The 26386-nt window shown below is 47.7% G+C and overlaps 1 protein-coding gene across 1 annotated transcript; it reads left to right on the top strand.

Annotated features, from left to right (window-relative positions):
- Positions 1-20337: 20337 nt before the first annotated feature.
- On the top strand, positions 20338-23774 carry LOC146194390 (uncharacterized). The gene is made up of 3 exons (XM_084596543.1): positions 20338-20361; positions 22607-22738; positions 22910-23774. The coding sequence occupies exons 1-3, from the start codon at positions 20338-20340 to the stop codon at positions 23759-23761; spliced, it is 1008 nt and encodes a 335-aa protein (XP_084452669.1). The 3' UTR covers positions 23762-23774.
- Positions 23775-26386: the final 2612 nt, after the last annotated feature.

The following is a 26386-nucleotide window of genomic DNA, read 5'->3' as shown; positions in this document are numbered from 1 at the left end:
TTGCGCTGTACCATTTGATACCAGTAAAGCGTCCGCTCTCAAGTGCCCACTAGGAACGTATTCCCTCGTATACGTATTGACAGGTTTAATTTTTCATATTTTATCTAAAGTATTGCCTGTACTTGACATTCTTTAAATTAAACAGCTGGTTCACCCTTTAGTGAGCGGCACGTAAACAAATGTCCGCGATATATGTATTTGTTAATCACGAACAGAGAATAAATGCTTGAGTCGCGTATACGTTTCTTTTTTTTTTCTTTTTGACGGTAAATACCGCAGTGCTTTAAATTAGAACGGTAATGAATAAATGTGTTTTGCTCGCACACTGTATTTGTAATTTCTATAGGCGGTGATTAGGGCGCATAAAGAACACCTATTAAAGAGATATATTACAGATAACTGACGATTTAAGATAAACGTTGTTATGTATCAATAAGCACAAGCTGCAAATTGTAAGCAGGTGTTCGTAAATAAGGTTCGTAAAAAATAAGCTGTTCCTAAGAGGCCTTACGAAGCACAAGCTTTGATTAGCATGTATACTGTTTTACTCTGCGTGTTAATAGCGCTCCTCGGAAATAGCCTTTATTCCCTTACTGGAAGAACGAATGCAAAACACCACGCTTCGTTGAAAACATTAAGTACAAGCTCATCTGGATGATTTATGGCTGTCAGCAGGAAGAAATGTTGAGAGAGTTTGAAATAGCGATTCAAACATCGCGCTGCTCCGTAGGACTTCCCAAGCGAGCAAGGCGTCTCCAGATTAACGTAATGGAATGGCAGGGATGAGTTTAAGCACTTGTAATAAGTAGCCCCTTTATTGACTATCGCACCAATTGCGTAGAGTGTGAAAATAGCTCCAAGGAGAACCGCGCTCCTCCTCTCTACCCCCGCTATCCCCGCGGCCGCTACGTGTCGAGCGGCGAACGTGGCACCCCTGTTGCACGTCGCGCCCTCTTGCGGAAGTCGGTTCCTGTCATCGCGAAAGCGGCCCGCTCTCCGGCGCCGGTCGTCGCACTGCCCAATATTCTAGAGCACTATAGCCAAACTGCCCCGCTGCCCCATACCTCGTCAGCCATGGCGGCCATGTTGACAGTGGCCGCTCAAATCGGAAATGCAAGCTTTCCGCGCTCCTATTGGCTCGTGTCGACAGTCGTTTCCGGTTCAAGAGGACGCCGCGCCGCCCGCGCGTCAAATATCTGGCAGGGCCAGATCGATGGCGGCGCGCGTTTTTTCTGACGCGGGGCGTCGAGTGCGTGCCGTCGGGCGTAAAACGCCGGTTTGACGCGGCAAAAACGCTCCATGTAGTCCGGCCTTAAAACCTGATATCCTTCGATATACAGTAATCAAATACAAGACAAGGCCACGACACGGATATAAGGGAAGATGAAGCATGAAGTGAACGATGAACATATAACATTTCTTAGCAAAAGCAGTGTCAAGGAAATAATAACAAGTAAAAAGAAAACAAAAATGAACATCTCGGACAAAGTGTAAAAAAATTGCTCATCGTAGCAAAAGCAGTGTCAAAAAGTAAGAAATAACTAGATGCAGAAAGGCCAGAACAAGGCAAAACACGGTGGGGAAAAAGCTTATCTAACTAAACAGCAAACGAAGGCTAGGTCAACCCACCAAAACTAAGGTGAGGCAAACAAGAAAAAGAATTCACACGTGTCCATCTAAGAATGTAATCTCTTTGTCCAGCAGTACGACAGAAGCAGTGCTAATGCATTTGTCACCAGTTTTTGTAATATGAAAGGCTTCTATTATTTCTCTACTAAGTTTAGTTTTAGCATGTGCCAAGATCGAGGTACTGCTAAAAGAAGGCTTGCATTTATGAGTCGTGATATGTTCTGGCAGGCAGCGTCTTTCACTGTTTTGCACTGTCCTTTCATGTTCCTGCAGTCTGTCGTTGACACATTTTCCTGTTTGTCCAATGTATACACAACCGCAAGTTAGAGGAATGCTGTACACTACATTGGTGGCGCAACTGACATATCTTTTTCCACGCTTTTTCTCACATGACTCCCGCTTCCTGGACAGGACAGTGCAAATACTAGATAGACGACTGGGAGCTGAGAAAAGAACCTTTACATCATGCCTCTGGCCTATCTTCTTTAAGTTGTGTGAAATTTTGTGGAGATACGGAATAACCTTCATGCGTTGTCTGGGAACTGTGGGTCTCGAAGGCTTCATGTCTCCTGCTTTTAACTTCTGTAGAAGACTCACAGTGACACTCCTGATGACATCGTAGGGGTACCCTGCTTTCTCGAGACGGGCGACCTGGTTTCCGAAGCTGTCCTTCATGAGGTGCGGACAACTTTTGAAGAGCGCTGCTCGAAGAAGGGCTGTAACTATACCACGTTTTAGCAATTTAGAGTGGGCACTCTCATACGGAAGGAGACTTTTTTGTGCTGGCATTCTACCTGCAGTCTACAGTGATATCGTTCGATGGCAAATCTTATGTGCAGAAAGATGGAATTTGCATTGGCTCTGCAATTGCACCGGTACTATGCGACATATACCTGTCTTCCATGGACAACCGGATCAAGAAAAACCTAACAAGTACGGCAGTACTCAAAATTCTGAGGTACGTTGATGACTACCTAGTTATGATAGATGCTCCGTCAGGATGCAATCTTGATGATTTGGTGTCTGAGATTGTCAATTTGTTTACCATTGAATCCAAAGGCCTGAATTGTTTACCTGGGAACTCCCTCAAGACAATTGCATCCAGTTCTTGGACATACAGATCATCTTTGGTGATTCTAAATGCCATCTGTGCTACAAATACAACCCACGCACAAAGAAAAGTCTCCTTCCGTATGAGAGTGCCCACTCTAAATTGCTAAAACGTGGCATAGTTACAGCTCTTATTCGAGCAGCGCTCTTTAAAAGTTGTCCGCACCTCATGAAGGACAGCTTCGGAAACCAGGTCGCCCGTCTTGAGAAAGCAGGGTACCCCTACGATGTCATTAGGAGTGTCACTGTGAGTCTTCTACAGAAGTTAAAAGCAGGAGACAAGAAGCCTTCGAGACCCACAGTTCCCAGACAACGCATGAAGGTTATTCCGTATCTCCACAAAATTTCACACAACTTAAAGAAGATAGGCCAGAGGCATGATGTAAAGGTTCTTTTCTCAGCTCCCAGTCGTCTATCTAGTATTTGCACTGTCCTGTCCAGGAAGCGGGAGTCATGTGAGAAAAAGCATGGAAAAAGATATGTCAGTTGCGCCACCAACGTAGTGTACAGCATTCCTCTAACTTGCGGTAGTGTATACATTGGACAAACAGGAAAACGTGTCAACGACAGACTGCGGGAACATGAAAGGACAGTGCAAAACAGTGAAAGACGCTGCCTGCCAGAACATGTCACGACTCATAAATGCAAGCCTTCGTTCAGCAGTACCTCGATCTTGGCACATGCTAAAACTAAACTTGTAGAGAAATAATAGAAGCCTTTCATATTACAAAAACTGGTGACAAATGCATTAGCACTGCTTCTGTCGTACTGCTGGACAAAGAGATCACATTCTTAGATGGACACGTGTGAATTCTTTTTCTTGTTTGCCTCACCATAGTTTTGGTGGGTTGACCTAGCCTTCGTTTGCTGTTTAGTTAGATAAGATTTTTCCCCACCGTGTTTTGCCTTGTTCTGGCCTTTCTGCATCTAGTTATTTCTTAATTTTTGGACACTGCTTTTGCTACGATGAGCAATTTTTTTTACACTTTGTCCGAGATGTTCATTTTTGTTTTCTTTTTACTTGTTTTTATTTCCTTGACACTGCTTTTGCTAAGAAATGTTATATGTTCATCGGTCGCTTCATGCTTCATCTTCCCTTATATCCGTGTCGTGGCCTTGTCTTGTATTTGATTACTGTATATCGAAGGATATCAGGTTTTACACGTTTGCTATCTGGCGGAACACTTGGCGGCGGGTTGCTACGTGGGCAGTGCGTCTATTTTTATTTTTATTTTTCTTGTGTTTGCTCAGTGCCGGTATAAATATATCGGCTTTTTCAAAATTAAAACCAGTTGGAAGTTGCGCTCCGTAGATGTCGTTTATGTGCCTTTTTGTGTCCCGTTTTTTGCGTAAGTATACATAACTTTTCAAAGATGAACCAACTCGCCCAAACAAGAGTATTACGTAAATACCTGCACATATAATTATTGCCGAGTCACGGTCCGCCGACATTTTGCATGAATTTCCTATCACTACAAATCTTTGTAGGTTATTTTGCAGTCGGTTTGTAACGTAAGGGTTTTATGCCGTATAAATGACACTGTTGCCTTTTAACAGTCATCCCATGTCCTCGCCTGGTAATTTCAAACATCCCTCATGTTCAAGGGGATATTTTTTTTTTGAAATTTTGCTCTTGAACTGCGCAGATAACATTGCTAATTATGGATCGCCCCATTAATTTCATCAGTACTCAATTTGGGGGGGACGGACGAGGATTTCCTGGACAAAGTAGCAAACAAGTACATGGGGACAACAATAGGATCGCCCTCCCGGAGTGCAGTGGAGCCGCTAACGAGGAACTTGACGCGCCTATCACAGAAGCAGAAGTCAGAGCGAAACTTTTTGAACTCAGCCACGGTACCCGACCGGGTGACCATCAAAAGCCTGAGGAACCTAGATAATGACTTCATGAAAGCCCTAACGGAGTACATGTAGGAAAGCTGGACCAAAGGAGAGCTACCCCAACAATGGAAAGCAGCAGACGTAATCATAATACCAAAACCGGGCAAGCCCCCTAAAAAAGGGAAAACCTAAGACCCATTTTCTTAACCTCGTGCGTAGGGAAACTAAGGGAACACGTGGTCCAAACCAGACTAACACGCTTCATGGAGGAAAACAACCCTTAGCCGCACGAGATGGTTGGTTTCCGACCAAGTTTGAGCACGCAGGACGTGATGCTCCGACTCAAACATGGCATAATAGACTTGCAATCCAGGGACACCAAAGTAATCTTGGGACTAGACATAACGAAAGCCTTCTACAGCGTCAGGCATGAGGCGATTCTCAGCGGTCTACAGGAGATCGGATTGGGTCCAGAACTGATTACTACTATGTGAAAAAACTTCAGCGCAAATGAAATAGTCCGAGGGCGAAAATAAGAGGGAGACAGGAAAGAGCGCTGACTGACAACTAATCTTTATTGAGCAAAAACGTGCGCAATAAATACGAGAACGGTGGCAGAACAGTCAGATGCAGCCAAACGTCACCTGGTGTAAAGGGCCTTAAAAGCGATAAAATACAAAACAGGTGATAAGGCTACAAGATGAAGGAACTCAAAAATAATGTTAAGATATTCAGCTGATCTGGACGAAGCACTTAATAAGAAATAAACGCGGACCAAAAATGAATCAGGCATGCGGGGATTTCCCTGACAATGCTTCCGCCAATGTCTGATTATTTTTCGCCCGTGTTTCTTTGTTGTTAAGTGCTTCGTCCAGATGAACTGAATATCTGAAACTATTTCTGAGTTCCTTCACCTTGTAGCCTTGTTACCTGTTTTGCGTTTGACCGCTTTTAATGCCCTTTACACTATGTGACGTTTGTCTGCATCTGACTGTTTTTTTAATTTTATTTTATTTACCAAATACTGCAGGCCCTAACTGGGCCCTAGCAGGAGGGGTGAAAAGAATACAATGCAATAAAATATGAATTCATCAAAAGTAACGTACTAAACACAAGTGACAAGCAAATTACGATAAGACATGTTCAACACTAACAAGAAAATATACACCAATACTGCCATTGCTCTCGTATTTATTGCGCACGTTGCGTTTATTGCAATAAAGGTCAGTTGTAAGTCAGCGCTATTTCCTGTCTCATCTTCTTTTTGTCTTTGGGCTATTTCGATGAAGTTTTTTAACATCGTTATGAACCACCTAGCCCAACAAAACGTTTTACTACATATAACTACATAAGGGACTTCTTAACAGGCAGAAGCGTGCAATAACTTCCAAGACAGAGTCTCCCACATTAGAGCTAGGAAGCAGGGGCGTACTACCCAGGCTCGGTTCTCTCCTCACTCCTTTTCAACGTGGCGATGAGGGGTCTCGCAAAAGCGCTAAACATCACCGGGGGGGGGGGGGGGGGGGGGGGTTGAAATTCAGCATATACGGACGACATCAACCTCTGGACAAACCAGGGGGTGATGCGAGCATAGAGAGACTACTGCAGGAAGCGGCAGACGCAGTAATGGACTACGGTGCCAGTAGGGGGCTTCCGTGCTTACCGCAGTAATCAGTACTAGTCTACAATCCAAAGTAATTGACGTGTAAGCAAATCGGAAAATTCGATATCAACGCCGAAGGAATGTCCGTACCAAAGGTGAACCAAGTACGAATCCAAGGGCTATCCAATCAAGAGAACGGACACAACGACGGGATACTAAAGAAACTGGAAGGATATGCCACATAGGTCTTGGGCATACTCAGGAGAATATCATTGAAGGGCCGAGGCTGGAAAGAAAGAAGCTTGATCAAACTTATGCTGGCATACGTCATAAGCCGCATAAGCTACGCTACGCCATATTTAAACCTCAGAGCAGAGGAAAAAAGAAAATTAGAAGCACTCATCAGACAATGCGTAAAAAGGGCCATGGGCCTACCAATGAGTATATCCACAGAGAAGCTCCTCGCTATGGGGATGCACAATACGTGGGAAGAAGCAGCAGAGGCAGTCACATGTGTCGCAACGCGAAAGGCTAAGCCAGACAACTGTACTAGGAAGAGACATTCTAAATATGGCAGGCCTTCAGACTGACAGAGGGATGCAACAAAAGTCGAGCCTCCCACAGATATACTGAGATAACATTACTCTCTCCCCCCTTCCTCGAAACATGCACCCCATATACAACGCGGAAAGGAGGCAAAAGAGAGCAGAAGCATCCAAAAAGTGCACCGAGCCACTGTACAGTAAGACAGTTGCATGCGTAGATGCGGCGAGTACGAAGTCGGGTGCGGCGGTAGCATCGGTATAGTCCACGGCTGAGGCGCCCCAGTATTGGCAGCCACTGTCAGAAGCCGCAACTCCGAAACAGCTGAAGGAGTTGAAATATCGCTCGCTTGCGTAGGAACGAAAGCCAAGTTAGCCCGAGCTCTCTACTTCCGGGTAACCGTAGAGCCACCCTATTGCAAGAACATAGACGAACGTCTATTAAATTATACAGAAATAGTCGGAAATGATAGACAAAGCAGAAAACTAGTGCCACCACTGGATAAGAGTCTGAGCAACGAAGAGCCGACCGCATGGCGGTGTCTAGAGGCAGGGAATTACATACACCCCGCCTGGGTCTCTTACGTCCAGAAAAATGAGAGACAGGACGATAAATGTAAACAATGTAGGAAGAGAGGTTCCCTCAACCACGTAATTTGTGAGTGTACCATCTCACCAGGGGCTAAGACAAAAACAGATTGTATAGAAGCCTGCTAAACCCTTCTGCGGAGCGAGGTCCCAGCTCTGCAGAAGCAAGTCATCCATATTCGAACTCACACATCAAGCCGCGGAATATGCTGCTCAGCAAACCGACACTACCTAGTCGGAAAAAACTACAGAAAATTTTCTGATGTTACGACAGAATTTCTGTGCGGTTTTTGACGGGGAACCTGTTTTGACAACAGAACATTCTGTCGTAACATCAGAAATTTCTGTAGTTACAACAGAAAAGTGCTACAGAACTACAGACAACAAAAATATGCTACAGAAACACTACAGAACTACAGAAAAGTACTACAGAACAACAGAAAAGTCTGATGGTTACGACAGAACTACAGGATATTTTGTCGTATTTTTGACACAGTTCTGTAGTTTTTTCGACTGGGGGGGGTAGACAGGTGCAACAGGGCTGCGCGCCAGATGTCTGGTCGTAATACTTGGCGCCTATTCCGCGTGCTCATCGATCCAACACAAACACGCACGGAAACCCAACGCTACTTACATAAAGTCATGCACAACTTTACAGGAACGACAACACAGCTAGCGCACACGCTCAGGGAACGATCTGCAAGGACCCTCGGGCGGTTGCCTACTCGTATGCAGACAAAGAAACACGGAACTGAACACTCCGTTCCAGCTCCATGACCTCCGGGCGGCCTTAGGCAACATGAAACGCCGCACTGCACCCGGGCGCGACCAGCGGTCAAGCTTTTGGCCAACATTCCCGATGCAGCATGTGTTGTGCTTCTCAAATACTACATCAATAGTATTTGGGACGGAGACACTCCTCTCCCTCTCGATTGGAAGTCGGTTCTCGTGACCTTTATCCTGAAAACCGGCAAACCTATTGATGTGGAGAACCTTCGCCCCATCTCTGTCACGTCTTGTGTCGGCAAGCTGATGGAAACAATGGTGCGTGACACTCTCCGAATTCTCGAACCACAGCACATTTTCGCGGACACCATGTTCGGTTTCCGCCCTCAAACATTAGCACAGGCTATACTCATTCAGCTCCACCACGGCATCTTGGATCCTGTCGAATCTCCTCATAATGACAAGGTGGTCCTGGCCTTGGACCTTAAAGGCGCATTCGACAATGTGAAGCACGAAGTAATCCTAGATCACCTCAGTCACACCAGCTGTGGTCATAAAACATTCAAATACATAAAACAGTTCCTTACAGACCACCAAGCCTACATACGCATACAAGATGCGGAACACGGGCCATACACCATCGGCTCGAGGGGAACACCTCAAGGCGCAGTCTTGTCTCCCCTCCTCTTCAATTTAGCCATGCTTCATCTTCCCTCCAAATTTGCTTCTCTTCCCGGGATACATCACGCACTTTACGCGGATGATATCACAATCTGGGCCACGCAAGGTAACCTGGGCCACATGGAGTCCTGCCTGCAGGCAGCGGCGACCGTAGTCGACGACTACGCGATCTACTGTAGACTCCAGCGTGCCCCAGCTAAATCTGAATTTGTGCACGTACGTCCCTCCCCTCGACACACAACTCAGCTTCCCATCAGTCTCCCCTCGGGACCGATCCGGGAGGCCAAAGAGATCCGCGTTCTTGGCCTCTTCGTACACCATCAAAGCAGGGTTGACACCACTCTGGCCAAAATGCGCATGGCTTGAAACCAGCTGGGCCGTACGGTCCGCCGGGTCTTCAACAAGCAGGGCGGATTACGAAGCAAGGATGCACTGTGGCTTGCCCTGCCCATGCTTGTGTAACGAGCAGAATCCTCTACTCGACCCCCTACTTATACCTGCGTAAACACGATGATGATCATTTGGAGGCCATCCACCGGAAAGTCATCAAGCGGGCTCTCGACCTTCCGGTCAGCACGTCCAACCAGAGACTTCTGTCTCTGGGCGTGGTGAACACCTTCCGGGAGCTACGAGAAGCCCAATTACTAAGCCAATACACGCGTCTTACACAGACCGCGTCCGGTCGCCGCCTCTTGGACCGACTACACATCAAACACGATTACCACATTGAGGAAAGGGTGAGAGTGCCAGAACTCTGGAGACGCGCCCTCCGGGTCCGACCCCTTCCCCGCAACATGTCCAAAGAAGACCATAACGGTCGTCGCCAGGCACACGCGGAAGCGTTGGAGCGATACTGTCACCAGCAACACGTGTATTATGTGGATGTTGCTGGCCCATATCACGGGGGTGGTATACGGCTGCAGTCGTACACAACACAAACACGGTTAACGGGCTAACTTTCAAAGCCTACAGCACAACTCACTGGGAGGAGATTCCTATTGCTCTGGCTCTCCAGTATTCCCAAGTCGAAACACATCATCGCCGACTCGCGAGGGGCCTGTCGAAACTATAGGCTGGGATGGGTTCCCCCGCTTGGGCCTCCATTCTGCTGAAAATAGAAGTTGTTCGAACGCACGCACGCACGCACGCACGCACGCACGCACGCACGCACGCACACACACACACACACACACACACACACACACACACACACACACACACACACACACACACACACACACACACACACACACACACACACACACACACACACACACACACACACACACACACACACACACACACACACACACACACACACACACACACACACACACACACACACACACACACACACACACACACACACACACACACACACACACACACACACACACACACACACACACACACACACACACACACACACACACACACACACACACACACACACACACACACACACACACACACACACACACACACACACACACACACACACACACACACACACACAAACGATATCAGATGACGCAAAAGGAAGCTGCAATATTCGCAACTCCTGACCGCCGGTGTGTGCGCAGAGAGGAATGTACCCCTGTTTAATATTTCTGCAGGCCCCTCTCGAGTCGGTGATGATGACTCGTGAGTCCTTGTCTGCGGCGGCTATCGCGATGGCAACTTCTTCGGCATGTGTTATGTCTTGAGCTCGGAACGTTAGGCCATTCACCGTGATATTTTGATGGAGGACTGCGGCTGTGTACCACTCCCCATGGTGAGGGCCGGAGGCATCCACGTAGAATATTCCGTGTTTGTTCCCATAGTAACGGGCCAGTGCCTCCGCCCGCGCAAGGCGCCTGCCCCTGTGGTCGTCACGTGACATGTTGGCCGGAAGAGGGCGTACTGGCAGGGCGTATCTCCAGATTTTTGGAATGCGTACGCGCTCTTCCGTAAGTGTTGGGTGGTGGATGTGTAGTCGGACTAATAGGCGGCGTCCCGACGGCGTTTTTGAAAGTCTTGTGTATTGATTGGTAAAGTGCGCCTCTCGGAGCTCCGCGAATGTGTTTACCATTCCCAGGCCCATATGACAGTGGTTGGATGTGTTGATCGGGAGATCGAGGGCACGCTTGTACATCTTTCTGAGAATCACTTCGAGGGCGTTATCATCAAACCTGCGCAGGTGGAGGTAAGGAGTCGAGTAGAGTACTCGACTGGTCACGAATGCATGCGCCAGTCGCAAAGCGTCTGTGCACCGTAATCCCCCGCGTTTGTTGGAAACCCGGCGCACCATCCGGCCCACCTGGTCCCCCACCTTGCACAGTTTTGCTAGTGTTGTATCAGCCCGTCGATGTTTGTGGTAAAGGAGACCAAGTATTCTAATCTCATCGTGTGCGAGTATCGGACCGCTGGCCAGGGATAGTTCCATTTTGGTGGTGCACTTAGGCGACGGGCGAATGTGCTCAAATTCGGATTTGGACGGTGAGCATTTAAGGCCACAGCGGCGGATGGGAGCATCTACGATCTGCGCCGCTTGCTGCAGGTTGGCCTCAATGACTTCAACCGATCCGTGTTTGGCCCAGATGGTTATGCCGTCGGCGTACAGCGCGTGCTAGATGCCTTCGGCCTTCGCCAACTGAGCCGGGAGTTTCATCATGGCCAGATTGAAAAGTAATGGCGAGAGGACCGCGCCCTGTGGGGTTCCTCTCGTTCACAGTTTATATGGGCCGTGTTCTTCGTCTTGTATTCGGATGAAAGATTGTCGATCCGAGAGAAATTGCTTGATGTACTGAAATGTATTATGTCCACAGTTCGTCTGGAAGAGATGTTGCAGTATGATTTCGTGTGTGACATTGTCGAAAGCCGCCTTCAAGTCAAGGGCGAGTACTGCCTTATCGTTAAAGGGATATTCGACTGGGTTGAGAATTTCTCGGTCGAGTTGAAGCAAAACATCCTGAGCGGACCTTTGCGGGCGGAAACCGAACATGGTGTCTGCTAATGTATGTTCATTTTCCAGAAACCCAGACAGCCTGTCCCGCACCATGGTCTCCATCAGCTTTCCCGCACAGACGTGAGGAAGATGGGGCGGAGGTTGTCGGTGCTTATGTCTTTGCCGGCTTTCGGAATGAAAGTTACCAGGGCGGTCTTCCATTCAATTGGTAGAGGTGTCTTACCAAGCCAGATCGAGTTGATGAAAGCGAGGAGGGTTTCTTAGGCGGGGTCGGCAAGATTGGCAAGCAGTTTCACAGTTATCTTGTCTCGGCCCGGTTCCGTTCCTCGCTTCATTTTAGCCATGGCCGCCTTCAGGTCGTGCAACTGAAACGGTTGATCCAGATCCGCGTTCTCTGAATCTGCATACGAGCACGCGGGTCCTTCGGGGGTCCTGCTTAGTGCAAAGATACTGGTCGCGCAGTTTGCATGCTAATTTTGATGTATTTCCATCGACGCTATGAATAGCTCGTTGGAGATGTTTTTGTGTCTCTGCGCGGGTTTGAGTCGGGTCAATTAGGGCACGGAGAAGGCGCCACGTGCTCCGGCTCGAAATTTGTCTGGCCGCCGTGTTGCAGCGGTCTACCCAGTTCGAGTCGACGAGTTGGGCCGCGTACTCTGCCGCCCGCTGAGTGAGCTAGTCGATACAAATTTTGAGCTTTCTGTTATGGTTTTGGCGGCGCCATCTGTGACGAGGCTGTGCCGCGCTTCCCAGAGGTGCAGAAGGTGGTTGTCCACCTCTGGAGTGGCCTCCGAGAGTTGAATTTGTGTTTCCACCGAACGAAGATGTGTAACTAATCCTTGTGCCCACGCGTGGTATCCTTGTTCGTGGATAGAGGCCAAATCGATGTATCTTTGCCGGAACTTATTCCAGTTGGGGAGCCGAGCTTGTGCGTGGGGTCATGCCAATGGTTTAGTTTTTGCAGTGGCATTGATAAGGCAGTGGTAAATACCGAGGATTTCCTCCGTGTTGATCCATACTGCGTATACAATGTTTTTGGTTAAGGTGAGATCCGGACATGTATCCCGGGTCACTGAACTACCCATCCGCGTTGGATATGCAGGGTCAGTGTGAGGAGTCAGGCCCAGCGTGGACGCGAGTTCCACTAGCTTGCGTCCCCGCTTCTCTTCACGCACGTATTCCAAGAGTGTACTGTGGGCATTGAAATCACCCACAATCACCAGGGAGTTCCTGCCCGCAGCCTCTAGAGCGCGGCTAAAGAGTGCTGCGAACGTTACATTTTTGAGTCTGGGGGAACAGTAGATGTTGAGTACGTGGAGTGGTGCATCTTGTTTCTTGCCGCTTGTGGCGGGGGCTAGCCTGCTACAGAATGTTTATTTGTGATTGAATAATAATAATAATAATAATAATAATAATAATAATAATAATAATAATAATAATAATAATAATAATAATAATAATAATAATAATAATAATAATAATAATAATAATAATAATAATAATAATAATATAATAATAATCTATTCAAGGAAGGGAATGGCGCTGTATTTGTCACACTTGTCACTTGGACACCTGAACCTCGCCATGAGGGAAAGGAGGATGGTAGGAGTGAAAGTGGAAAGAGAGTAATGGAAGTAATTTCGACCACCCGGGATCTTTAAGTGCGCTGACATCGCACAGCACACGGACGTCTCTTCGTTCCGCCTCCATCGAAACGCAGCCGCACCCGGGTTCGATCCCGACCGACGGCGGCTGCGTTTTGGTGGCTAATATTGCCCAGCCAAGACACACTGGCTGCGGAAGAAGTGGCAATCTGCAACACACATTACCTCACAATACATTCTTTGAGATTCACAGACAGCATATCACAATTAGCTCAGGGGCTGGATTGCACCACCAGCAACCAAAATCCTGCAGGATAGTTACACCCGTGGCTACCAACCCACTCATAAACATTTAGTATGGATACCAAGTCACCAGGGCATCCCAGGGAACGAGAGCTCACATGCCTCAACCCAGGCATTTCTCCCCCAGACACACAATACGGATCTCGTAGAACCTCCTACCCCATTGCTAACTACACTGAAAAAAATACTTCAGCACGTAAGATTACCTCGCCGGGTCTACTTCCACCGGCAAAGACACTAGACAAATGGGGAGGAGGTAAACCTCCGCAAGCTACAGACCAACACTTTTAACAACCTACGATGACTACACGCAATAGATCCAGAGTCATTTGACTCACAATGCAAACTCTGCGGGGAGAAGGCCATATGGTGTGGGAATGCCAGTGAAATTCGCCATTCGAGACATCATTTATAATGCTATCTACTACCAGACATCTGAAAAAAGTTTTACAGAGCTAAAAACGTTCAACCAAAGCCCCTCCTATCTCATTACTTATGCACGCCAACTCGGATGCACCAAATTATTTCTAGTCACCTTCATAAATACCAAATCGGTACCTAAACAGCTACGCTTCTATGGAGCGGTCTACCACTGCCATCCATTCATCGCCAGAGCAGAAGGCTGCCTCAACTGCCGTCGTCCGGGACATCGCAGCGACGTGTGCACGGCACCCAAAAAGGACTTATGCCAAAAATGTGGAGATACACATGTACCGGCCGACCTCCAACGTGTACACCCCAGTGCATTCTATGCGGCGGCCCCCATTTTACGGGCTCCCGCGATTGCTCGGAGCGATTCAACAGACCAGGCAACAAGAGACTGACACCCTCGACAGCTGGTGCAGACGCCGAGCAAACAAACCGGCAATCCCAAAGCACGCACCGGACGAATTCCACTAAACGCGCCTGCTCCACGTCCTCCGCTTCGACCAACGCCAGGAACCGCTCGCCGTCCTTCCCGCCCGTGACCGACCAGCCTCCGCTGGAAAATGAGGTGAGCTGGGGCCCACGATCTTCCTTTATTGTTAAGCAAATAAGCAACTTAAAGAAAAGCTAGAAGCTCAGGGCAAACAAATTCAGCAATAGAATGATCAAATAAAAAAGTCAATGACCATATTGCAAAGCTTACTCAGCAAATGCAGACACTAATTCACAGGCTCTCCCGCAGAGGGAATGGAAAGTTATTCTACTCCCCTCCCAGGCCATCCCACCCCACTTTCACCTCCTCCTCTCACATGCATCTGCCCCTAAAACTCATAAACCCGCCCAACGGAAGGCACCTCACCAAGACATTCCTGCTATTATCGACTCCCAAAAACCTGATCTGGTCGCCTCCATGGCTTTACTCGAAGAGAAGCTTGCGAAAAAAATTTGAATCCATGACCGCGAGGACGAACGCATGGCCAGCTGGAGTAGACGCGCGGATAGCGGTGCTGAGCTGCAGATGCAGCAGCAACAGAACCTCATTCAAACTGGTCTAGAAAAGCTACTCTCTACCACAATATTTCAAATGATCCCACCCGCATCCCAGCTCCAGGATGGGAGGACGCCGACAGGACATTAAGGTGTGCCAGTGGAACTGCAGAGGCCTACGTTTCAAGTGTAGTAATTTGAAGCTTTACATTCAATCCCTTCCTGCCGATGAAACACCAACGGTAATCGCACTGCAGGAACAAACTCCCCTTTAAAACTGCTCAATTACACTCCTCATACACCAAGAAGCTGTCCTCAGTACAGAGTGGCGATACTGGTTCATCGCAACTATACAGCAACTGATCACAACATGGGCGTTGCAGATATCGACTTCCATTTGATAGAGCTGCTTCCCGAAGAGCGGAAAGGCAAGAGAGTATTCATTCTGAATATCTACAGCCCGCCAAAAGAGAAAACGGCTTCTCTAATGGCGGCCATAAAATAAAAGCCCTTCAAATCAGCGCTAACCAACCGTTGATAGTTGCAGGAGACTTTAATGTGCGCCATATCACATGGGGATACAAAACGACCTGGACTAAAGGCGTCCGAATCTGGACACTTCTAAAAAATGAGGGCCTAACCCTTACACTCCGTGTGCGATATCCCTTCCCCGCGGTCTCACCCGTGCAGAGGAGGTTGCGCTTAGGAGGATCCGGGTCGGTGTTGCCCTTACACCAGCTGTAACTAGGACGTGGTCATACTTCCAACACTTATATCCACGCCCAGGATGCCCGATCTGTAACAACGAAGATGTCGAGGCCGACATCCACCACTTGCTGTGGGACTGCCCAGCACTCAAGCCAACACGAATCCGGCACCTGAGAATAGCTGGCCTTTCAGCAACCAATCCTGCCTCATACGTCACTTGGACGCAGGGACCTCATCATCGCTCACTTCTGGACTTCATAAAATCAGCCAACCTATTTCCATTCATTTAATCATTTATTCATCCTTCATCTCATAACCTACTGATGCCCTGAGGCAATAAATATCGACTTAAAAAAAAAAAAAAAAAAAAAAAACCTTGTCAATGATACACAGCAGTACACGCGCATCGGCAACAGTGTACAGAGCAGCAGCACCCCCGATCTCACACTCCCGCAAAACATAACACAATGCTATTGGATAAACACGCAAACCCCTCTTGGTAGCGAAAACTAATAATTGAGACCTATTCCTCACAACCTTCCATAACCCCCCGTGTAAAGCGAAACTCAAAATAACCAACTGGGATCGTTTTCGCGATTTTCGTACCGCGGCCCCGAAGCAAACAGACCACTTACTAATTGGCTGGCTAACTTCAACAAGGACGTGAACATGGCCACATCAGAAATGCCGTGCACACAAAACTCGAAGGTGACATCCACATGTGGGAAGCCCACTCGAGCTTACAGAAGCGATGGCTTCAAACATAATCGCCCCTTGAAGCTACGCATCTCCGCTCTCATAAGTGTAATGGAGACGCACGCGGCACAGTCACCAGCAATGGGGTCAAGTATGCGACCGCTTTGCTGGAAACTAGGACTTAAGGACACATGGAGGTTGCTACGATGCCTTCTTGAGCCCGATCACGCCAAGAATGTACAGCAGAAAAATGTGACTCGGCTTATCCACGGCATAGACATGGACAACGACAAAATTATTCAATCCTTAAAAGATACATACCTCACAATCACACCAAAGACACCCTTACCACAGTACCTTGGAACCCAAAACCATGAACTAGACGAAGACATCACGATGTGTGAAGTTTGAGAAGCTATGCTCGAACTGCGCACTATGTTTGGTCCAGCAGCCGATCAGGTCACGAACAAAACACTTAGAAACCTTGATGAAAACTCAATCCAGGATATAACGGAACTCTTCAACAAACACTGGCAAGAGGGAACGCTTCCCTCAGAGTGGACACACGCTCAGGTTACCTCTATTCCTGAACCCGGCAAACCGCTCATTCCATCAAACCTTTGACCCATTTCGCTAACTTCATGTCTTGGTAAACGTTTTGAACACGTTGTCTTGAATCGGCTACATACACACATGCGAACCCGCGACCTTTTTTCTCGCACAATGCTGGGTTTCCGCAGCCACCTAGGCACCCAAGATGTCATGCTACAGATATCCGAAGAAATTCTCCATCCCCGACACTGCAAACGCAGCAGAACATTGCTGGCTCTAAACTTGCAAAAGGCATTCGACAATTTCTATCACTCCTCCATATTGGATGCATTATCCACTCTGAATGTGGGAAACCGAATGCATGCTTACATTTCAGCATTTCTCCGGGATTGCACAGCGGAAATTCTGTTCAGTCCCTAAATTCTCCCCCTTTTACCTTCGGTAATAGAGGCACCCGGTAGGGATTAGTCCTTTCCCCTTTTTTATTCACCACCATATTCATCCCCATGGCTAAAAAGCTGTCACAGATCCCAAACCTCTCCCATTCTCTATATAAAGATGATTTACTCGCTTCCGTACGTATATCTAACAAAAACAGGGACAGACAAGGTGAATGCTCTCATCAGACAGGCTTATAAGGTAGCCCTCGGCTTTCTAAGCGCACCCCAACCTATCGACTATTAGGCATGGGAGTTCACAACCCCCTCAGCGAACTGGTGGAAGCCCACCCAAATCGCCCAACTAGGACGGCTCTCCAATACTATAGTGCCTGGGCACTATACCAATACCCCACCTGGTCGCCACATATTTCCTATCTCCAACTTAGGCCGTTAGGCGCCCCTCCAGTAGAAACTTGTGCAGTTCCAAAGACAGACCGCGATCACCTCACTGTTCACCCAATTCCTAAAAACATGCATCCCCTTCATAACTAGGCCAGACGGAAAGCCAGAGCACGTGCCCTACACAGAGCACATGCGAACGAACCCTATACGGTTTACACCGCTCAGCTTATGCGATATGCGCGGTATCCAGCCGCTTCGAACACATCACATCAGTCTGTCATTGCCTGAACGTCCGTAGAAGCGGAAGAATCCGCTATAGCCATCTAGTCTCATCCACTGCCACACTTATCCTCAGCGATTCTAAAATGTCGCCCGAGGCCAGCTACATGCTGCCTCTCACAAAGCGTTAACTACCAACGTTCGAACACCTCAACCCATAGAACTTGTCTGGGTACCAGCCCATTCGGGCCACCCCGGTAACGAAGCGGCCCGTTCTGCTGCTCGAGCATACGTCGACCGAGAAACAGATACCGAGGACCTAGGCAGAGCTAGAGATCGGCTGATCACCTACAACGACAATACACTATACTACCGGTCTGAAAGACTTTTCCTCGGCGGCTGCGTTTCGATGGAGGCGAAACGAAGAGGCGTACGTGTACTGTGCGTTGTCAGCGCACGTTAAAGATCCCCAGGTGGTCGAAATTACTCCGTAGCCCTCCACTACGGCTCCTCTTTCTCTCTATCGACTTTCGCTCCCACCTTCCTCCCTTCCCTTACGGCGCGGTTCAGGTGTCCACAGAAACAAGTGTGACAAATACTGCGCCTTTCCCTCCCTGTGAACCGACCGACCGACCGACCGACCGACCGACCGACCGACCGACCGACCGACCGACCGACCGACCGACCGACCGACCAACCAACCAACCAACCAACCAACCTTCCCCCACACCTCTCCTTAACTAAACCACAACAAATAAGATGGAGACACCTTCAAGCCAGCACCTTTCCCTCCCCAGCACTGCTGCCACTCTCTCCCCCTCTACTCATCAATCCGAATGTTCCCTCTTCCCTCTGAGAGGCCCCAGCCCCGCCGGGGTGGTGCAGTGGTAAGACGACCGACTACTGTGTCGGAGTACCCGGGTTCGAACCCGACCTCGGCGGCTGCTTTTCGATGGAGGCGAACCGAAGAGGCATCCGTGTGTTGTGCGATGTCAGCGCACGTTAAAGATCCCCAGGTGGTCGAAATTACTCCGTAGCCCTCCATTACGGCTTCTCTTTCTCTATTTCCACTTTAACTCCCACCTTCCTCCCTTCCCTTACGGCGCGGTTGAGGTGTCCACAGAAAACAAGTGAGACAGTTACCGCGCCTTTCCCTTCCTATAAATCAATCAATCTGCGAGGCCCCGAAAGCTACATTAAAGCATATTATGTTCAGATACTCGGAGCTTCAACCACCGGCCGAATGGGGCCTTACGGACAACGAGGCTTGGGAGATCGCGGTCTCCAACTCAGAACCGGCTGCACAAAGGAGCTGGGCTGAAACGGTCGCCATCAGGCACGGCCTGCCGGCCACTACCCGTGATCAGGAGCCGGCCCAGCCCTTGTCACAAGTATTTCGTGGCTCCACCAAATAAAGCTTTTCACTACCACCACCAGCGAAATCAGACTATCACTTTTAATGGAGGCGAAATGAAAAGACGTCCGTATGCTCTGCGATGTTGTTGTTGTGGCTGTAGGAAGAATGAAAAGAAAATGCACGGGCCTGCCACTGGCTCTGTAGCTGAGCCACCTCTGCTGACAGAAGAGACAATAGAGAAGAAAGAAAAAGAAGAGGAAGAGAAAGACACGCACCGCTACAGTTTATTTATTTATTGGTACCTCAAATGCCCACTTGGGGCGTTGCATAAGGGGTGGCTGCAGGAAGACAGAAAAGAAAATGCACAGGTCTGCTACTGGGTCTGTAGCTCAGCCACCTCTGCTGCCTCGTCCTGGTAGAAGAGAATTTTATAATAATAGGTTCGAAGGACAGAAACGGCGCAGTATCTGTCACATTTGTTCTTTGGGCACCTGAACCTCGCCGTGAGGGAAGGAAGGAAGGAGGGAGTGAAAACGTAAAGAGAGAATGGGGTGTCATAGGGGAGGGCTCTTGAGTAATTTCGACCACCTTGGGATATTTAACCTGTTGTTGTGGATGTAGGAAAAAGCAAAAGAAAATGCCCGGGCCTGCTACTGGCTCTGTAGCTGAGCCACCTCCGCCGCCTAGTGCAGACAGAAGAGAAAATAAAGAAGAAAGGAAAAAGAAGAGGGAGAGAAAGATGCGCGCCGCAACAACAGCCGTCATCCACCACCGAAGCAGTGAAGGGTGCAATGATGGCCTACAACAGATAAAATTCGGTGGCTGGCAGTGGCGAGTGCAATGACGGCCTACAACAGATAAAATTCAGTGGCAGGCTCGCCCCCGCCGCAAGCAGCGTTGACATACCGTCCAAGCCCCGTAGGACCAGGAACTGCCATCATTCACCACCTCGCCTTCGGTGCATGGTGTTGTTGTGGCTAGGAAGAAGGAAAATAAAATGCACGGGCCTGCTACTGGCTCTGTAGCTGAGCCACCATGATTCGCCGCAAGGGTGCCATCGTGAGTGGATGCCTGCAACGACGCGTGATTCCGTTCTCTCAACGGTAGGGTCCTCTGAGCAGGGTCACCTGGCGACAGATAGCTGAAATACTGTAAAAATGAATAAGAGCGCATTTAAAGTCTGCCGTACTAAGAAAAAGAAAAAAGCCTCAGTGGCGCAATCGATAATCATTACTAACCTGAGTACTTAGCAAATCAAATATATGTTCAAATCCTGTGTTTGTAATTTTTTTTCTGAATTGTTTTTAAATTGCAACATTAAAATAAGCTACCAATATCTTTCCTAGGGGGGTGTTGCTCTTTAGGTTGCATCATGTGATGTTTTTAATTCTTAATAGCCACAAAACCAGTCACAAAACCAGTCGGCCCCGCCGGGGTGGTGCAGTGGTAAGACGCCCGACTACTGTGCCGGAGTTCCCGGGATCGAATCCCGGCCTCGGCGGCTGCGTTTCGATGGAGGCGAAACGAAGTGGCGTCCGTGTGCTGTGCGATGTCAGCGCACGTTAAAGATCCCCAGGTGGTCTAAATTACTCTGTAGCCCTCCACTACGGCCCCCCTTTCTCTCTATCCACTTTCACTCCCACCTTCATCCCTTCCCTTACGGCGCGGTTCAGGTGTCCACAGAGCAAGTGTGACAGATACTGCGCCTTTCCCTTCCTATGCACCAACCAACCAACCAACCAACCAACCAACCAACCAACCAACCAACCAACCAACCAACCAACCAACCAACCAACCAACCAACCAACCAACCAACCAACCAACCAACCAACCAACCAACCAACCAACCAACCAACCAACCAACCAACCAGTCGTGTACACAGCCACGAGACAACAGCATGACAACGCTAACATTATTTAAATGTTTTCAACGTAATCAGTTCCTCCTTTTACTGAGTGTATGTTACTTTTAGGTTGCGTTCAGACACACCTCTCGGTAGCAATCGCCATTTAACCCGCTGAGAGGCTACAAGTGACGAGAAAGAAGTTGCGGGACCCTACTGTAGATTCCCAGTTCACTGTGCTGTCTGCAGTAAACAATAAGTTGCCATCCCCATGGTGGAATGGCACGTGTGAGAAAGCCTTCCGCCGTAGGAAAGCAGCATGCAAAAGCCTTTCTTATAAACAGAGCCCAGTAAACTGGATAAATTACAAATTTTGTTCGGCGTCATTTAAAAGAGCCATAGCGCCGGCAAATGACGAGTACAACGAAAATTTAAATACTTATTGTCAAACCTTAAGCACAGGAAGGCTTTGTATCGTTTCATGTGAAATGTGGATTCAATAGCTGGTTCGAATGTCTAGCACTGGCAGTAATTCGGGCACAGCAGGATCGAATTACCAGCCGCAGGGCACAGCTTCAGCGCGAGAGAGATGGGCGCCGGAGACAAGTGATGATGATGGCGATGCCGCAGCATTGTTTGTTCTTTGTCTTCTTTACATTTCCCCCGCGTGAAGAAGTCGCCATCCTGGCGACTCACGGAGAAGAGATGACCAGAGGGTTGTAATGCGGCTTGAGGCGGCTAACATGAACAACCTCACGGCCGCGGCGGCGGTGGTCGGAAGAAGGGGTGACTGGCTCGACGATGTAGTTAACAGGGGATGTGCGTTCCAAGACGCGATAAGGTCCGTTATATTAACGTTAATTTATATTAACGACTTACCTAATTGTGTATCTTCTAACATTCACCTTTTTGCTGATGACTGCGTTATTTTTCGGGAAATTAACGACATTAACGATTTCTGTGCTTACAAGATGATCTCACTTCCATATCCGCGTGGTGTAAATTATGGCTAATGCAACTAAATTCTTCAAAATGTAAAGTTTTACGTGTTTCCCGCACATCACCTGCTTCTAATACATATCATCTGAATAACACTGCACTCGAGGCTGTCACATCATATCGATATCTTGGCGTCCATATAACTTCTTCTCTCACTTGGTCACTCCACATTACCACCGTAATTAACAACGCTAATAGCATGTTAGGCTACCTGCGCCGCAACTTCTCCGCCGCTCCTACTTCATTAAAACTAACGCTGTATAAAACGCTTGTCCGCACTAAACTCGAATACGCATCAGCAATTTGGGACCCAAGCTCCACTAACTTAACTAATTCACTCGAGCTAGTGCAAAACAACTCTGCCCGGTTCATCCTTAACTACAATCGTACAGCCCCCCACAGGTGGGCTCGGTAGCTGTGCCATGATGCAGCCTCCTCATCCACTGATTTTCGCTGCGCAGGTGCTCGCGCCTGCCTTTGCCTGTATCTTACCAGCCATCTTCGACACTTCGTGGCTCGTTCTACGAGACCCGGGACAGCCGTTCTACGTCGAGATCAACGGACCCTTCGTTTCGAGCAGCGCTGATGCGTCGGTGAAAACAGCGCTCCCTTCCTGGACCATCGACGCCGGATGGCAAGCGCAAGCGACAGCGACATCATCGACCCTGTCAACGTATAAAGAGCACCGCCTTCCGCCTGCGCTCTGTGGGCTCGGTAGCTGTGCCATGATGCAGCCTCCTCATCCACTGATTTTCGCTACGCAGGTTAGTTCTTCATACTGCCTTTTTTCTAAAAAATGTAGTGACCGTTGCCTGGTACAGCTGCCGAGCCTACAGTGCTGCATTTCTATGGCTGGTGAATGCTTTTGTGTTGTAAAATCCCTTCTTCTTTTGTCCGGCGATATTGAAACGAACCCTGGTCCGGACAAACTTGATAGTGTTCTTGCTGAACTTAAGAAATTGTCAGCCGGTCAAGGCCAAATACTCGCTGATGTGCAGGAACTCAAAGATCAGATGCGTTCTGTCGACCAAACCATTTCCGATCTGAGTAAGCGCCTAGCAGACCTGGAATGCCTCTTTCAGAAAATTCCTACTCTAAAACTTGGAATAGAATGCGCCCAAGCCGTTGCCGCTGAGACTGCTGCTCTTGTTACCAACCTTGAGGCTCGAATAGACGATACAGAGAACAGGTCACGCCGCAACAACTTGATATTCTATGGCCTTCCAGACACCAATCCCCGCGAGTCATTCACAGAATCTGAAGAAATACTAATTAAGCATTGTCAAGATGTCTTAGAATTTACCTTGGAGCCCAGTCAGATAGAGCGTGCTCATCGCTTGGGACGCCATAATAAGGACCGTCAACGTCCTATTATAGCAAAATTAGCCTCTTTTAAAACAAAAGAAACCATTCTTTCCAAAGGCCGTATGCTGAAAGACACGGACTATAGTATTGGAGAAGATTTTACCCGCTCTGTTCAAAAAGCCCGCAAACATCTTGTCGCATTTGCAAGAGCAGAAACCGGACCGTTTTCTTTGCGGTACAAGACCCTATTTCTCGGCAAGAAACGCTACACTTTTGATGATGCTACTGAAACTGTTAAAGAAATAGCATAGCGCTTGCAGCACCGTCAACACTTATCTAATCTTCGCCATAACTCCCCTCGACAGAATATTTCGTTTTCGGTTATCTATACTAACATACGCAGTCTGCTCTCTAAGTGCGATTATGTATCCAGCAGTTGTGGCTGACCGATAACGTGAGCGACACTGAAGTTCTGTACAACTTACCAAATTTCAACCTTTTCCGAGCTGATCGCAAAGGCCCTGAGGAGGAGGCGTTCTTATCGCTACCAGCAATCAACTACAGTGTTCCCACATTCACATAAAATCCGACCTCGAAATATTATGGCTGCTTTGTCGCGCCACACCAGTATCTATACTAATTGGTGTTTGCTATAGAACCCCCCACAGAAACCCCGAATTCCCTCGAAAGCTGCACAACATCCTGAACAAACTTACAACAAAACACCCTAATGCCCACGTTTTACTTTTTGGAGATTTCAACTATCCTGGTATTGATTGGAATAACCCTCATCAGCCTATTTTTAGACAGGATGAATCACGGGAATTCATGGATGTGTGCTTAAATTTTAATCTAACTCAATTAGTAACCCAGCCTACACGCATCGCAGGAGATACCGCTAACATTCTTGACCTTATACTTTCTAGCCACCCTGACAGCCTCAATTCCATTACTTATCTTCGGGAAATTAGCGATCACAAAGTCATCCATGCGTCCTTCTCCTTCACTCTAACAACAAAAGAAACTTCCAAAAAAACAATCACCCTTTATAACAAAGGAAACTACGAAGCCATAAATAGTGAACTGGAAGCTTTTTTTCCAACTTTTCAGAGCTCTTTCCAAGAACAAACAATCCACGAAAATTGGTTGATGTTTACCGATAAAATGAACGAACTTACTAACAAATATGTTCCCAAATGCAGCTTCCGCGCGAACAAACAGAAACCATGGTTCACCAAGGCTCTGGGGAGATTAGAAAACAAAAAGAAACGTTTGTTCCTCAGGGCAAACCAGACTGGACAGGACTGCGCATGGGAAAAATATTACACCGCTGAAAGGACATACCTGGTTGCAGTAAAAAACGCCAAACGCTCATTTTATCATATTGACCTGCCCAACATACTAAAAGATAATCCAACTAAATTCTGGCAGCTTTTAAACCCGCAAACTATACGCACTGTTACCCTCACTGATGATTCCGGACGCGCTGTTTCCGATGATGAGTTATCTAACATCTTTAATTCTGCTTTCGCATCTGTATTCACTAAAGAACAAGAACCGCCTCCCCTCACGACAGCAAATGACCAAAGAACTTCAATGCCTGCCGTTACTTTCTCGGAAGCCGGCATATCATGTCTTATTGATAAACTAAAATTGTCATCATCCACCGGCTTTGACGAAATTAACACAAAGGTTCTAAAAAATGTTAATCATACTTCTGCTAAGATTTTATGCTTGCTTTTCTCGCAGTCTCTCTCTACAGGTGCCATACCCCATGACTGGAAAGTGGGGAAGGTCGTTCCGGTCCACAAGTCGGGTAACAAAGATTCACCACTTAATTATCGGCCCATATCACTCACCAGCATACCATGTAAACTTATGGAACACGTTATTTACTCTTTAACGATGAACTTTCTGGATTCAAATAATTTTTTTCATTCTTCGCAGCACGGATTTCGCAAAGGATACTCCTGTGAAAGTCAACTAGCACTTTTCATTCATGACTTACATGCTAACCTTGATGCTAACCTCCAAACTGACGCTATTTTCCTCGACTTCGCCAAGGCATTTGATAAGGTACCTCAAACCACTTATTTTTGAAACTTTCTCGCCTAAACTTGCATCCCGATATACTAACATGGATAAAAGAATTCTTAACTCACCGCTTCCAATCAGTCATCGTCAATAATCAAATGTCTAACCTCCTACCAGTCTCCTCGGGCGTGTTCCAAGGATCCGTCCTTGGGCCACTTTTGTTCCTAATTTATATTAACGACCTTCCTGAGAACTTAGATTGCCACATTCGGATGTTTGCTGACGATTGTTTTATTTACAGAACAGTCACTAACACTTTCGAACAACAATCCCTTCAAAATAATTTAACTCGTGTGAAAGACTGGTGTAATGAATGGCTAATGACACTTAACACAAGTAAATGTAAACATATGTCGTTTCATCGTCGCCATTACCCCCTCCTGTTCAGCTACAGCATATCTAACGTTCCTCTCGACCTTGTCCAATCATACAAATACCTTGGTGTTCATCTTTGTCAGGATATTACGTGGAATACGCATATCTCAAACATCATATCATCCGCTAACAGAACACTAGGATTTTTAAAGCGTCACCTACGCTCTGCACCTCATCATGTCAAGCTCCTCGCATACAAATCATTAGTTAGATCAAAATTAGAATATGCATCTCCCATCTGGTCTCCGAAACAAGCATATCTGCATAATTCAATTGAAGCAGTTCAAAACCGAGCAACTAGATTCATTAATTCATCGTATTCTTTTGATATCAGCATATCATCCTTAAAATCACAGTTCAACCTATCTACCCTTGCTCATCGTCGCTACATTGCTCGTTTATGTTTGTTTCACAAGTTTTTTTACTCCGAGCTACGACAGGAGCCTTACATCTGCGCACCCCCACCA

This window comes from Amblyomma maculatum, chromosome 3, assembly GCF_055883805.1.
Source record: "Amblyomma maculatum isolate TAMU_Amacu chromosome 3, ASM5588380v1, whole genome shotgun sequence".
NCBI lineage: Eukaryota > Metazoa > Arthropoda > Arachnida > Ixodida > Ixodidae > Amblyomma > Amblyomma maculatum.
Note: the sequence above shows the minus strand (reverse complement) of the source record. Positions and strands in the feature narration are given on the sequence as shown.